A 16,153-nucleotide genomic window follows, 5' to 3' on the forward strand; every position below is an offset into this window, starting at 1 on the left:
CTCTTTCTCAAAGGAATGGATGATGTCTCTATATATATTTCCCGCTATAACCCGTATTTAAGGTATTTTCATACCCGCAAGGCAGTCACGTGCTCACCATTCGGACGCCAAACTTCTTTCCTACTACCAATTTGCATAGGAGCAAGCTTCAACATGTTCACCTACAGCAACCTTAATCTTCTTTTTATTCTCTACCGACATTGTCTTATGTCTAGCCACCGCGACCCCAATCTTCTTTTGTATTTGTGTTCATGTTTTAACACGTACCTGTAAGGTCATTACCCGACAACGCCATCTTTCACTCCCACCCAACTGGTTTCCAAAAAAGCGCACGAAAAGCTCAGTTCGTCTCTTGAGTTCCTGAAAAATGTATGATGACCATGCTCTGTATATGTACCAGTATACCCTATCATGTAGAAATATACGTACTCCGTGAAAACGAGGCCTTCACGACTGTACAAATAAAGTCCCACATGAATAAAGTTTATTGCCTCCCGTCTCTTACTACTTCGAAACAAAGTTTCTCCTGAGTTTGTATAACAAAGGACCCCTAAAAATAATATGATCACAGCATAACTGTTCTAATCAGCTTCATATCGCAGTGAAAGAACAAATAATTAATTTGATCACAGGATAGCGGTTTTACATTATGTGAATGAATGAATAAATTAAAATAATACGAAAGAATTAAAATAATTAATTTGATCACAATCAGAGATTGTTCATCGTGTTTTTAATATTTCGGAATATGATTCCTTTGAATTTCCTATAGAAACGATCCCTATAAAGAAATCACGTGATACAGGTCATTCAACCTTTCTAGAAACCCTCCTAACGGTCAACGTTTCCAGGAACCAGTCTGACCAGTCGGGTCGGGTAATAAATCCTTTTCCCTCCTAAGGGTCTCTAAGGGCCAGTCCGCCCACATCTGGTCTACAGACAAGAAAGTAGTCAACCCCAATAAAATAATTAACAGGCAATAACCCTATTGTCGACGAGTATCTCATCCTTCTCTACTAATATGTTGCGATTGCAATTCACTGTTTGGCTTTTGCTACATCCATCTTTTGCCATCTGATCCGAATATATTAAACTTCGATTCATCGGAAAATTCAACAGTATCCCAAAATTCGTTAGGTTTGGTATCATATTCGTTCATAAATTTTAGGCGATTTTGTCTGTTTACTTCTGAGGTGTATGATTTTTCTGGCTGTCCTTGCATGAAAACTGGCACTATGTAGCACAATTCGTATAGTTTGAGGATTCACAATGCAAGTAGATTTTGACACGATTTCTTCAGCCAAAGACAGCACTTCTGATGGGTGCTTTACGTGCTAAATTGACTATTTTCCGTTGGTATCGGCGTGTAAGCACTTTTGGGTGTCCTGGTCTTAGTCTATTTTCTGTTGTTACAGTTTGTTCATACTTCTTCATGATGGAACTAACAGTACCAAAACTAATTGAGAGAGTCTTTGCAACTCTTACCTTCTTTATAAAGAGAAACAATACCATCCCGTTGCGTTAAGGGAAATTAATTTTTTTTTCGCCGCTTGCTGATCTATAAATTCACCTACGACTAAATTTTTGGGTGTATGAATACTTTTTTGAGTCACTGTATACACATATAGAAAAGCAATTTTTTTTAGCAACAACAACAACAAAAAAGAACAAACTAGTTTAACATTCACAAAACGAGGAGGAAAGGAAGAACTACTGCACATTATTCAGGCATATACTTTACACTTGAATGAATCTTTCTAAAAAAAACACACACTTATTGTTCTTCATTTTATCAAAGAATACACCATAAGTCTTTGCCAAGGTCATTTTGCACACATGGTGATCACATGGTCCGACATGAACGCAATTTCAGAAACACCTTATCTCAAAACTAAACAATTGAACGTGTTTTAAACAAAAAAGCATAGTTGTCAAACGTTTAACATTAATTCACAAATATAATCTTCAAAGTTTTATTAATAGGAGGAGTAGAAATTCCTTATACTTGAATGCTACTAGGATTGCAGTGTTAGAAACTAATACTTAAGGAACGTCGAAGCTCGAAGGTTATTATTGCGTGAGTAGTGTGACGTAATTAGCGTGCATTAATTGGTGTGTGATTTGCGTTTTCTGTGCAAAAGATAGGTTACTTAATTGAAAAGTAAACGAAATGACATCGAAACCTCACAAATCACCGAGAAGTGTTATTCAGTCTCAGAATAAAAGTATCATTTTTAAAGTACTAAAATTTTGTCAAGAGAAAAAAAAGAGAGGTCTGCTAATTTCTTTGACACAAGGGACGTCAAGAGCAGCTCGAGCTATAAGCGAAGTGAAAGAACAGTATTAAACATACTATACGTCAAGACTGAAAGACTCGAAAGGTGCGGAGGTGTAGTACAAATTATACGTAACACCCGATTGCGAAGAAGAAAAATATTTTGGGATGAATCTGAAAAGTTTGTTGTGCGTCGAAAATTTTTGGAACATGATGAAATTCAGAAAGAAGTTCCCACGTTGAAAAAGTTTCTTGCTGCACTCAAAGAGGATATTAGTTTTCCAGGTGGGAAAGAAACTTTACGAAAGCTCTTAAAGGAAGTAGGATTGTTTCAAAAAATGCAAAAATAGAAAATCAATATTAATAGAACATCAACATATCGTTGCCCGAAATGTCTCGTATTGTCAAGGACACTTCGAAAAACGACAAGAAACCAAAGCTACCAGTTGTCTACACAAACAAAATATGACTTCAGACACATTTTACGGTGAATAAATGTTAGCTAGGCAGTGATATATTTGGTGTAATGAAGATTGAAAGTTCTGGACAAAGATTAATAGTAGTTCATGCGGGATCTGAAATGGGATTTATAGACCGGGCAGAACTAATCTATGACTCAAAGTCAAAAAGAGTCCTAGGAGGAGATGAATAGTCATAATTATAACAAGTGGCTACAAGAACGATTGATTACTAATCTCCCTCCTGATGCCGTTGTGAATTTCGATAATGCGTTGTATCTTACCATTCAAGAAAATACATTTCCTTCGCCCAGTTGGCAGTAAGAAGAAATTCAGCAGTGGCATCGAAACAATGACATGGTATTTTATGACCAAATAATTAGAAGAGAGCTCTTAGAATTTGTACTGCAAAACAGACAACAACCTGTATACTCAACCGATAAAATGTTGAAAGAAAACGAGTTTACTGTTTTGAGCCTTCCCTTTTATCATTGTGATCTCAATCAGATAGAATTAATCCGGAACTTGGTAAAAGATTGCAGCTGCGAACATGTCTAAAATTCCCATAAGTAAATTGAAAGAACTTACTCGAAAAGCGACGAACGAAGTAACCGCGAATGATTGGTCGAAGGCTTGTAAATTTGTACAAAATCGAAAAGATAAATATTGGCGCAGAAATGGACAAATGGAGGAAGAAATCGAAAGGATTGTAGTTAATATTTGGCTTGTTAGTAATGAAAAGAGAGACAAACCCCTATATATAAATTTAACTTAGATTTCAACTGCTGTTTCTAATTTAATTTTTTTATTCAGCTGGTGTAGATTTAAATTAGATTTCCACTTTGAGCAAAGTTTACCAGGAATTCTATATCTTAATTGAACATAAAAAAAGAATAACGTATCTAGTTCTATTACATAAGTCGTGAAAATAGAACTTTTCAAGTTATCGTATGTTAAAAAAAGCAACGTCTAATATATCCTTGTCATAATGAACATTATATTACGTATCAGTTTCACATGTAAGAATTTCCAAGTGAAAATGGTTTGCATGGATGTACATTTTCTCAGTTGTGCAATTGATGGGTCCCTTGAGGAATTGTTGTATGTTTTGTAATAACAGAGCAGTGAAGCGAAGAATATCTTCAACGGTGACTAGAATCCGTGGGGAACTTGCAGGCTTTATCAGATTGCTTTATGTGCACAATGGTAGCACAGGTTCTCACTCACGTTAAACTCACGGAAACTCTCGTTGAACACTCGTAATAGGCAAACTAACGCGAAATTGTAGGATACATAATACTTGATCTGGACTACAGGCTGCCATCTTGAAAATTTGTTACTGTCAGCCGGTGGAAGAATTTCGAACTACTAACACCACGCCAAACAATATTGTAGAATGTGGTCGAAAATATTTCAATACCATTTAAATCGTCGATTGAGTATTAACGACTTCTTATCATTCAAATCATTTTGAAACATGCTGTACATGATACTAAGGACAAGAGAAAACATTTAATACAGATAACTATAATGATTAAAAACGATCCAATTTATGTAAAAATCTTTATTAATTTCATTAACTTAAATAACGTTTTTGTTTACAGGGAATGTTTTACATATTTTCCATATAATGGTAGATACTGACAGAGAATTCAGACATAAAAAACACTTTTCGAACTTGTTTCACCTTTGGATACTACAAAAGTCAGTATTCTATTTGTATAAAATAAATGACAAGAAACTGTAATTTCAGATGACATTTCGCTTTAAGCTTCATAGTTTTTGAAAATAAACTATTGCAATAATATAAACATTGAGCTGAGAATACAGATTAATATTTGCTACATGCAGTCATTGCAAAGAGACCTATTTTTTATTGGAGAAAAGAAAACATTAAAAAAAGAACATTGTAATAGAAATGACAAACATTAAAAATCTTGGTTCGTGGATATATTAAGTATAAATTAGACGAAGATAAAGTACATAACCTTAATATTTTCCTATAAAGTTATAAAGAAAAACTACATGTTTTTATAGCGTGATACGCTCAGCTTTACATAGAATCATTTTGCAATTAGTTATTTCTCGTAGTGTCTTTGGTCTGAATGTTCAGAGATCTGAATGTCATTTGGGACATCTAAGCCCCAAGAGATCTGTGCAGAACATTGTAGTTAATTAAAAATAACAACCCAGTGAATGTTTTTATCATAATTTTATTTTTATTTTGTTATTTAAAAGTACAGATGAAGACCACAGTAAAAAGCTAGTAATCTCATTAAACAAATTTGGGTAAAAAAATTTACTATTACAATGTATTCGATAGGAGAATATTTGTAGAAAATATGTGATTGTAGTATGAAATTAATGAGGTATCTCATGCAGTTGTGGTAAAAGAGGAAATTTGTGTTGACGTAAGTAAAAATGATGTAACTGAAATACGTGGTAAATGTTCGATGCAAAATATATTTGTGGATGTTACGTAGAATGTTTCAGGTAAACCGTAATAAACATTTAATTAAAAAGACGTGTTTCTGGTATAATTTTACTAAAGAGAATGTTCTTGCAAATCAAGTAATGAATAGATATATGAGTATTTATATTGATGTAGTTCAGGGGAATTAAGAAGTAGTGTTATGAAGAGTTGTAACGGCTGTTGTATGGGTAAAGAATATGTATGATACTAATTATAGTAATTTGCGAGTAGCAATAAAGGTAATGGAGATAAAATGAAGATATGGTCATTCGATTAGATGTACAAATAGCGTAGATAAATTGAAGTATTGGAGACGATGGAAGTTTACGTAAATAAATGTATTAGTCCAATTAACTCCTTTTACACACACAGAATTAAGACATAACAACGTGGCAATATGAATTATGGATTATGAAGAAATGTGGATTAGAAATAGTTCTAATAGTATACACTTCGAGAATAGCATACAAAAATTCCATGTGTTTTCACTTATTAGGGTTGTACTGAAAAAAACTACGAGTTATATCCCTTTATTTCGTACAGTCTTGTTCAAAATATCTTGGCCTTTCAAATTGATTTATTCTAGCAACAGCACATAACAAATTCTATTAATTTACCTCTAAATAAAGTTCTCAATAGGACAAAGAAGATTCACATTTGTTTAACTAAATTTTGACTACGGGTAAGAATACGGGGCCTTTTGAAGAGAGGTAAGCGAGCAGATTTAAATGTATATAATACACAGTATATTGTTTTCTGGAATTAATTGGTGGCATTACTATGAAACAAAGTCTGATATTAGTAACATTTGTTATAAATTACTACCTGGTCTTAATCATATTTACCACAATACAGATACTTTAATTACCAATATTGACGGAATAATCAATATGTTAATTTATTATTTAAAGGAGCAACTACAGCAAGGTGATGTGCGTTTCAGTTGTACCTCCCAGTAAAATTTTATGCGCATTTATAGTAGTGAACTTTTTTTGAGGTTGAGAGATAATTTCTCATTTCAGTGTTAACTTGGAACAAGCTTTTTAAACTTCTTTCGAACTAGTTTGTATTTGCACAATATATATATACATATTTTCTTTAAATTATGAAACCTATTCTTCATATTATAGGATTAGCCTATACGTATTTTTTCAATAATTTTGTGAGTGAGTGATGTCACTAATTTTATTGGTTAGAGGCAGAAAGTGTCTTTTTCCTATCTGCGCATATGAAGGTTTTATTAATAAGAGTGTCACAGCATTAAAATAAGAAAATGAAATAGTTCTTAATTGTGATAAGCAATCAGTAGCATTGTATTTTGAAGATAATAACGTTCAAATGTCTAGTCTTCTTTGTGGGTAGAATGGATTTTGAAGGTCCAATTTCATAGCACATATATTATTTTTTAAACACAGAGCGTTGTAAATACGCAATAGTGCATTAATGTTCCCTTTCAATTTCCGAATTGTTCGTGGTTTATTCTCATAGACCTGAGACTTGAGATAGTTCCATAGAAGTGATCCAGGTGGGAGAAACTACATAGTCTGGGCTACTAATTCACAACCATTTTTTTGACAGAGCGATCCGAGAAACTTTCCTTGCAAAACTCCAGAGTAACATCGTAAACTGGAATATTTTTTACTTGCATTATTAAACTGTGTATCTCTTCATACTAATTGGCTACAGACTACTGTACACAGATGTCATAGTTTAATCTTCGCCAATCCAAACAGTGACACGATTTTAAAGTTCTGACTTCTTATTAGTAAACCTATATTATGTAAACCCAACCCGTCTCTCAGTCTTGATTATTTCCGTAAGTTGAATAGTGTTTGAAGGAACCATAAATAATAAGCAGAAGTGCTTTCCTCTTCCCGTCCATCATAACTATCGAAAAAATACTCATACCTTCCTCACATTTAAATACTACCTTTATAGTAACCCTCGTCCTCTGTGGTCTTCAACTGTGTTGTACAAAATATAAATTCAGCTTTTGACTTAACATGTTGTAACTAAATTAAAAATATCAAACTATCAAGCACACAATGGCATAGACTTACAAAACACACACACATACATACACACAAAAAAGATTTGCATTCACAACACAACAGACACGAATCTTACAGAAAGACTGTAAATAGAAGACTAGGTATTCTTCAACCCTAACTTCCCACCTTAAATAAGACTTTTATCCGATAATTAAGCAATATCGTGCTTATTTGAATCACTTAACTTACGCCCTGCAAAATACTCTTCTATTTCTTGCAGAGATTTTCCATTTGTTTCTGGAAGTAAAGCAACAACAAATACAGTACCTAGAAACGACATAACACAATAGAAATAGAAAAGTCCATAAGAGTCTAGAGCGCTCAACATCTGCGGATAGATTTTGAGTATTACAAAACTGAAGAGATAAGCAGCACATGTAGTGGCTCCGCTTGCAATACCTCTAATGTCTGCTGGATATACTTCACCAATCATAGCCCAGGGTAATGTATAGAATCCAATAGTACACGTCACAATATACAGAATGAGAGCTAGAAGTGGTATCCAACTTATATCTGACGTAATAACTTCTAATCGTTTTAAAAGCAAATATGTTCCCAGGACAGCCATTCCAATGCCCATTCCAGCCCCTGAAGCAATGGCTGCAGGACGTCGCCCATGTGTCCTTAACACAAAACTGACAATAACAATAAAGACAAATTGCAACACACCAATCAATACAGTAACCAAAAATTCATCTGCATTAATACCTGCTTCCCGTACGATGTTCACAGCATAGAACAGAACTACAAAAATACCCGAAAATTGCTGGAAGAAGAAGAACAGATTCATGATGATAAATGGTTTATATCCTTGAGGGCGAAGGAACATAGATAATAACTGTTTTGCATGACGAGTTTCTGTTCTGTTATTATTTTGTTCTCTTATCATTTCTTCAAGTTCATATTTAGCACCGATTGCTCCATCACGTAGTCGTTCAAGAGCTGCTTTAGCATCTGATTCCCTTTTCTTGCTAAGCAGCCAGGTAGGGCTTTCTGGAATCAACAAAATCGAGAAGAATGAAATAATAGGGAATATAGTGCTTATGATTGCAACCATTCTCCAATCTAGATAATAGCCCAACACATACACTATAAGAATACCAAGAGCCATTGCAATGGAGTTCCAGCACACCAACATTCCTCTGAGATGGGGTTGAGCAGCTTCACCTACGTATACTGGTCCAGGAGTGCTACTCATTCCAGTCCCTAATCCAGTGAGGAGTCTTCCAGCGTAGATCATTCCCAGGTTTTGTGCTGCTGCTATTAAAGCCCATCCTAATAAGCAGGGAATGTTAATTGAAAGAAGTGCCAATTTGCGTCCAAAACGATCCATCAAAGAACCAATCAGAAGACATCCCAAAGGTGTGGCGATAGATGAGATGCTTGCTGGAAATAGAAAAGGAAAATTATTAAATAGAGTACCGAAACTAGATATTTTTAGTTTTCTCCTCAAGTTATTATTAATGTACGAGGCGCATCCAGAAAGTAAATTTCCTTTGGACAGTAAACACAAAGAAGACACAATGGCCTTAAAACTTTTACTGCAACAGATACAACAGAGGCGACGCAACTTTTCTACATATTCACCATCGGAATACAAGCACTTGTCACACTATGGGATCAATTTTTATATTTCGATGTCATAATAGTCAGTCACCTGGGAATGGAATCAGTATATGACAGCCGTTCGTAATTGTTCATCACTATCAAAATGATTACCGGACAGGAATTCCCTGCATTGTAAGAAGCCATGAAAATAGCTCGGAGTAAGTTCCAGGCTGTCCGTTGGATGGTCAAACACATCCCAGTAGAACGATTACAAAAACTTGGTTGTCACCCAATGTATAGCCTGGATCTTGCTTCGTCGCACCTCAAGAAATTCCTATTCGGTAAGCATCTTGTTAGTGACGAACAATCCCTGACAGCTGTCATAAATTGGTTACACTTCCAGGCGGTTGATTGTTATGATATCGGAATACAAAAGTTGATATCACAGCATAATAATTATCTGAATTCGGATGGTGAATATGTTCAAAAGTAGTACCACCTTTGCTGTACGCGTATTTATAGCAATAAATATTTTAAGGCTACTGTGTCTTCTTTGTATTTACGTCCTACGGAAACTAACTTACTGAACACGTCTCGTATATTCTTAATTTTCGGTTATATTTGTAAATCTTGGAAAAGATTTCATCTGAGATTATTAATCTCAACAAATAAATCTTTGAACGTTATTTCCGCTAAAACTTGATAACATAATTTAAGAAAAATACATCTGCATAAACAAGGTCACGCTTTAAGGCACGTGTTTTGATTTTTTTTATCTGATTCAGAACAAACAAGCAATGACCATTCCAAAATGCCAAACAGAAGTAAGGGTGACTCATCAATTGAATCCGTCTGAATTTACGTAAGCATATTTCACAACTACTAAATGCAACCACGTTGATAATTTTTTTACATATATTTTTTTGCAGATAGATCCCTATATCTTAAATAGGTAAATATCATTAAAGTGTATGTAGTACTTTTAAGAGAGATTCTTGGTTATTGAATTACATAGATCAAGAAATTTCTGACACTAAAATTCTAACATGATTCTAAGAATCTAAAGCAAGGATACTTAAACAAGACGGCTCTCGCTAAATTAAAACGTCATGGAGAGTAATGATATGATTATGCAGACAAAGAAAGGACGTAAAGGCAAGATCTTATGAACATAAACAAGTAATATATTACAATAACTACAAAATAGCTGTATAAAGCATGCATTCATACAGAGAAGATGAGAAAATATTTACTTCTATTAATGGAATTTACATACTTGCTCAACAAAATGTGCCTACACGTGTATTTGAAAGGAAATATTCTCGCAACTACAGAACTAAAATGCTTGGCTGAAGAATGTTCGTATTACTTTTATATATACCTATGGAAAAGAACACAGAATTTTCCAGAGAGATGTGCATGGGCACTTTTCTTTTAACACGATGGTACATGAAAAATATACCTATAAACTGTAAGAAAGAAAAGTAACATAATCACCCGAGGGTGGTTATGAATTGTGCGAAGCGACAAAAGCTATGGTGATTGGAACGAAGATATCGGTGTCAAATGTAGAAATAGAAAGAGAGAAAAGAGAACGGGTGACTAGTTTTAAATACCTGGGTAGTATTATTACTGATAATATGAAGTGCGAACTTGAAATAAAAGCAAGGATAGGAATGGCGAAAAAAGCCTTTAGGAGGAAGAGAAGTCTAGTTTGTGAGACCATGAGCAATAAGATGAGAAAAAACTCATAAAATGTTTTGTGCATTGTATTTTCCTATACTGTATGGGACAGAAATATGGACATTACGGAAAAGTGATGGAAAACGATTGGAAACTTTTGAAATGTGGGTGTGGAGAAGAATGGAGAGAATTAACTGAGTTCAGCGGAAAACGAATGAAAGGATGTTAGAAATGATAGAGGAGGAAATTTTAGATATTATTAAGAAGAGGAAGAGAAACTGGTCGGGACATTGGTTAAGAAGCAACTATATCATGAGAGACGCTTGAGAATATGGTGACAGAAAAGAAAGGAAGGGGGCGAAGGAGACTACAGTTAATGGACGATATCAAAACAGAAAATCGTACGTGAAGACGAAGAGATTAGCGGAAGACCGTGGAGCATGGAAGCTTCTTAGTTGCGGCAATTGACCTGGCAATACATAACTACAGAATACCTATGATGTTAATGATGATATGAGACCCCTATATGCAACATTGGATTTATAGGTCATATTTCCAATTACATTTTGTCTCATACTTGACAGTCAAGGGATCAGGAAACAAATCATATCTATCACTAGAATTTAAATTCAGAAAAGTTCATCTTACCTATCCAAGAGGCTTCTTCCTCTCGCACCAAAATTGAGCTGCTATTAGACTGTAGCTTAGGTATGGCAACAGCTGAATAACCAAGCATCATTCCTGGTGAAATTCCAGCTGTACTAGCGAAGAATCCAAATAAAAGCTGTTGAAGAAATGTAAAGTTTAAAATGTAAATTTCATCATAGTGAAATTGCCTGATTATTCAATGAAATATTTTACTTCTGCAACATGTAGTGGTATTCTACAGAGTTCCTATAAGTCTGGAAATCGGATAGTGCAGTTATCAGGCATTCCATTGGGAAAGGGTGGAGCGAAATTGGTACCATGGTGTCAGCCTCGTGGATTTTGCAATCTCGTAAATATCAGGAAACTATAGAATTTCCAGAAAATAATGTTGGTGCAAAGTTGCAGTATATCCTCATATCCTGAATAAAAGTATTAGAAACTTTGTGGAGTATCTGAGAAAATGTACTGCTACATTACACGCAGAGGCAACATCAATAAAGAAAAGAAATACTAGCCTTAAATGTGGCAGACAAATGGCTTAAATTACGTAGACATATCATAAGTAAATAAACACCTTGCAATATAATAATCTAACTATTTGAAGGTTATTAATAGTAGTAATTTGTATGTCATTCCAGGTGTCAATAGTGTGAAGATTCCACAAGAGAAACAATAATGCAGCGATTCAAAGGTACCAAAGAGTTGAGTGGATTCGAACGTCGTTGGATAGTGGGACAATGCTACCTTAGTACAAGCGAAATACAAATTCCCCGAAACCTCCAGTTTCATCGTAAACCATCAATCAGGCTATTACCAGTTTAAAAGATGTCAAAAGGAAAATGTGAGTTCACATTGTGGCCGATCAGGTCCAACGTAAGGCTTGTTGAAGGTACCAAAAGTATCTGGGCGCGGCTGCAGTTGTGGCAGAACACCCAAAAATGAGCCGGATCACAGCTGTTACATATCTGTGGTCTCTCTCTATACTATCATGAAAGATATTCAAGACATAAACTCTTGCTTACCACAGCTAATATTACTAAGCGGCAACAGGGGCCAAGAAATATGGTGGCACTATGTTAACTTTTGGAACCAGGTAATTTTCTCTGATGAATCCAATCAATATTTTTCCTATTTTCATCCAGCGAATGCGCATAGGACTGAAGACAGAATTTCATTCGGACCGCTTACAACTAACGGTCAAACATATTAGAAGTATTATGACACTAGGGTGAAAATTGGATAGTAACAGAATTTTGTTTCCATAAACGCAGTGTTTAACGGTATATTTTACGAAATGAAATTAGATCCTGTGTATACATGTATTCTTGTCTGATAATTGATAAGAAATTCCTAAATGATATTGAAAACTGTATTCCATGGAGGTCTGTATCCAAACTATAAGCGGTAAATTATAATTATTTAGTGAAGAAGATGCAATATTTTCGAATGTTGAACAAGGACCATCCTAAAATTTGTATAGTCAAAATTTAAGAAAAGAGAAAATGACATAAATGAACATAGGGGCTATGCTACAGTATCTTGTTATGAGATTTATTATTATTATTTGTTAGAGATTGCATCAAGTGTACTTTATTAACGTAATCGCAAGTGCGCAAGAGAAACAATGGAAAAATGACGTGCACATCTATCCATTTAAATTCCTTTTTAACTTTCAAGATACAGTAGATGAGAAGACAGTATGGTGATTGTAAAATAATAAATGTGTGAAAGAACTTAACATATATAGAAGATTCACTACGCTTTCTGCCTAGACTTTCTCTACCCCTCAAAGTAAGGATGGTTTACATGAGTTTTTTTTTATTTATTTATTTTTTTTAACAAAAGTGTTATTTTTAAAAATGTTATTTTCTTGAAAACAGTCAACGATTTTGTTTTACCTCATATATCAATACTTCATTAATAACCCTATACTATGATATAACTCATTTCTCTGGGAAACGTTCTGAAGGGGTATTTTACTCTCAGGGCTAAGCTCATTTTAAAGAATTTTCTCTAACACAATCCAGTCAGGTTTGTTCATATTTCATAATTAATGTTTTATTAGTAACCTAACAATAAGACACAGCTCATTTGTCCTGAAATAGTTCACAAGGTGTAGTTTATTCTTGGGGCTGAGTTCTTTTGAATGATTTTCTCATAAACAACTCAGATGATTGTATTCATACCATATTTTCCTGAAATTCAGACTTTTTTGTATTGTCCAAAAGACACACTAAAGTTTATCTATGTATATACACAAATACAAAATGTGTGTACATTTATTATGGTAATGTAGATCATTTGGTTCTGCATATTTTTAATGTAGACCTTATTTTTGGAGTTGATCCTATATTACGAGCAACACGAAAAATTACACAAGTGCTTATTTTCTGGTTAGATCTTATTTTCATGGAAACATAATTTTATAAATAAATGTGTCATTAATAATACTAAAATACGGGATAAGTGATTTCTCATGAAAACATTCACAGAGATAGTTTGCTGCCGGTGATGAATTTCTTTATGAATGATTTTTTCATAAACGACTCGGGAGATATTGTTCATATTTCATAAATAAATATTTAATTAACAACCCTATAATGATGTGTAAATATCCATAATAAACAGTTTTTTTTTTAATTTAGAGGTGAGTTGTTTATATTTTCTGATAGTTTCCTGAAATAGACTCATGACATTTTGTTGATAGACGTACTTCATAAACAAAATATAATTAATAGTTCTAACAAGATAAGTAATTTCTAATGAAAAAATTCACAGGAAGTAGTTTATTTTTGAGGGCACTTTCTTTGAAAGTTTTTCAAAAATACCTTATATGTCCGTATTCCACAAACAAATGTTTCAGAAATAGCTGCAATTTTACATGATTTAGTTTAGGAAATTGGAGAGAGAAAGTTTAACGTGGTAGGCCGCATCTTTTACTTTTTTTTCAGTAGTAAAATATTTATGTTGGCACCTTTATTTTTAAATTATATTTCAACTTAAATTTAAGACTCTCGTTTATTTTAAGCTGCTATTTTTATTTATTTTTTTTTAAAGTCCAACTTACACCTTTGGAAGACTTCGTAATCATGCGATTACCCGAGGTACTTTCTAAAGATATTTAGGAGATTTCAGATTGGTAGATAAAAAGATAGGTACCCTTGCACTGAGATTTTTATATCAACTTTAAATTGCATTATTGTTTTTATAGTTCTGTACGATATTTTTATTGCAAAATATTTCAACAGTAGAAATGACAGCTAAGAGGTTATTTTCGTAATCTTTATACTGTTACTCTAATTTTCATGAATTTTCGTTTCTATCTTAAAGAAATAATCTACTTTTTTCTGATACAAATTATACAAGTTCACAAAAAGAAAAAGTCTCCTACAGTGACATACTCAGTGGTTTTGTTACCAGTTCAACTGAACTTATGATTAGGACTTTTACTTCATAAGAATGTGATGTAATATGGACTTGAAGCGTATGGAAACTAATATGTTGGTTCATCTTTAGGGCCTAAAGTATACTTTATAGATAATATGAAAATGCTCCTCTACTTTGTTTTTATCCTGACAAGACATATGTAGGAGAGCGCCAAAGAGAGTAAGTCTGAGATATAATGGGAATACAGAGAAGAAAGCGGGTACTTCCCATTGGAAACTGAGTAAGGGGTCAGTGATGTATATCTTCTCCATTGTTGCAAATAGTAAAGTACCAAGAATAATGTTATCTGTGGCCCATTTCATAAAATTTACTAGTCCCATAATAGTTATTTCTTAATAATAAAACATGAACCAGAAACATTTGAATAACTGCAAAAATGATTTGTTAATACTAATGTTGTTGCTAGTAATTTTTCATAATTTTATGATATATGCAATTATAAACTTCCATTTTTATTTTTATGAGTCCTAGTAGTATTACAAGGTATTGTATTTTGATGTAACAGGTCTCGGATGATTGTATTACACATTTTTTTCTAACTTTGTTACAAAAGATTTGTCAATGATATCACAATACTTAAAATCAAAATTGTATTGAAGAATATTGAAGTTAACAACAAAATGTAAGGAAATTAATAATTCCTAAAAGTTGTTATGATAGCTTTACTAACCTGCATGAATGTTGATTTCCCCATTGGAGGAAGAGCGACAGTCTCTGTAATGCTCTTCCCCATTTTCCCAAATTTTGCGATGACTCTGAAAGATAGTAATGCTCATATTTATGAACCACTCTTACAATAGTACCAAGTTAAATGTTTACTGTATCATAGGGTATTCATGCAAATACCCAAACATTTTTTTTTAATATTTTACCAACAAAGTAACAGTTCATTGAAATTAAAAATTTCAGAGCACACGGGATGTGGTACAGTATCATGATTTGTAAAGCAAAACTATGATAATAACAATTATTTGGTGCGTTCAGTACTCAAGGGAATCAAGTCCATTTCAGACATACTACTTAATCTTTGATATCTCTATCTGAAATTCCTTTCACAACTTAAAAGATTAATGTTAAGGTATTGTAAATAGCTCTTATAATGTAAAAAAGAAGAAGTATTAAGTTTTCCATGTAGTTAAACGTCTCGTAGGCTACAAACTTTTCGTCTTCCCCCCCCCCCCAACTTTGGTAACTGGACTTAATCCCTTGTGTTCTGAAGAGCCCATTTGTAAACACGGCGTCCTTGCTTCTAATTTCTCATATTTTATGGCATATGTAATGATCTAATTTTGTTGGTTGAGTGCAATGCAGGAAGCTATATAAGACGTGGTCCGAACCAGATTCCTCCCAATGGAAATCGACCTGGGTCTCCTGCACGGAATCCACGTTCGCGGAACATATAGTGACGAAAAAGTCCATCGTTTTGCACTTATATATTACAAGAAAAGTATTTTTGTGAAACAGGTCAAGAAAAGAGTGTAGCGTGGAGATTTCTTACAAGATACTTGGAGTTACAGCAATAATGATGACAAATAAAATTGAAGGGAATCGAGGATCGAGTCACTTCATC

General features: G+C 33.7%; 1 protein-coding gene across 1 annotated transcript in view; it reads right to left on the reverse strand.

The window, feature by feature from the left end:
* Window positions 1-4,282: 4,282 nt before the first annotated feature.
* LOC145671129 (facilitated trehalose transporter Tret1-like) overlaps window positions 4,283-16,153 on the reverse strand; it is a 28,783-nt gene continuing 16,912 nt past the window's right edge. The window contains exons 2-4 of the mRNA XM_081739925.1: window positions 15,254-15,338; window positions 11,137-11,272; window positions 4,283-8,643 (exon numbers count right to left, since the gene is read on the reverse strand). Of these exons, the coding sequence (XP_081596051.1) occupies window positions 7,409-8,643; window positions 11,137-11,272; window positions 15,254-15,316 (1,434 nt within the window). The 5' untranslated portion in view covers window positions 15,317-15,338 and the 3' untranslated portion in view covers window positions 4,283-7,408. The remainder of the gene's footprint in view (window positions 8,644-11,136; window positions 11,273-15,253; window positions 15,339-16,153) is intronic.

Source organism: Thermobia domestica, chromosome 15 (assembly GCF_964235325.1).
Source record: "Thermobia domestica chromosome 15, izTheDome1.hap1.1, whole genome shotgun sequence".
Classification (NCBI taxonomy): Eukaryota; Metazoa; Arthropoda; class Insecta; order Zygentoma; family Lepismatidae; genus Thermobia; species Thermobia domestica.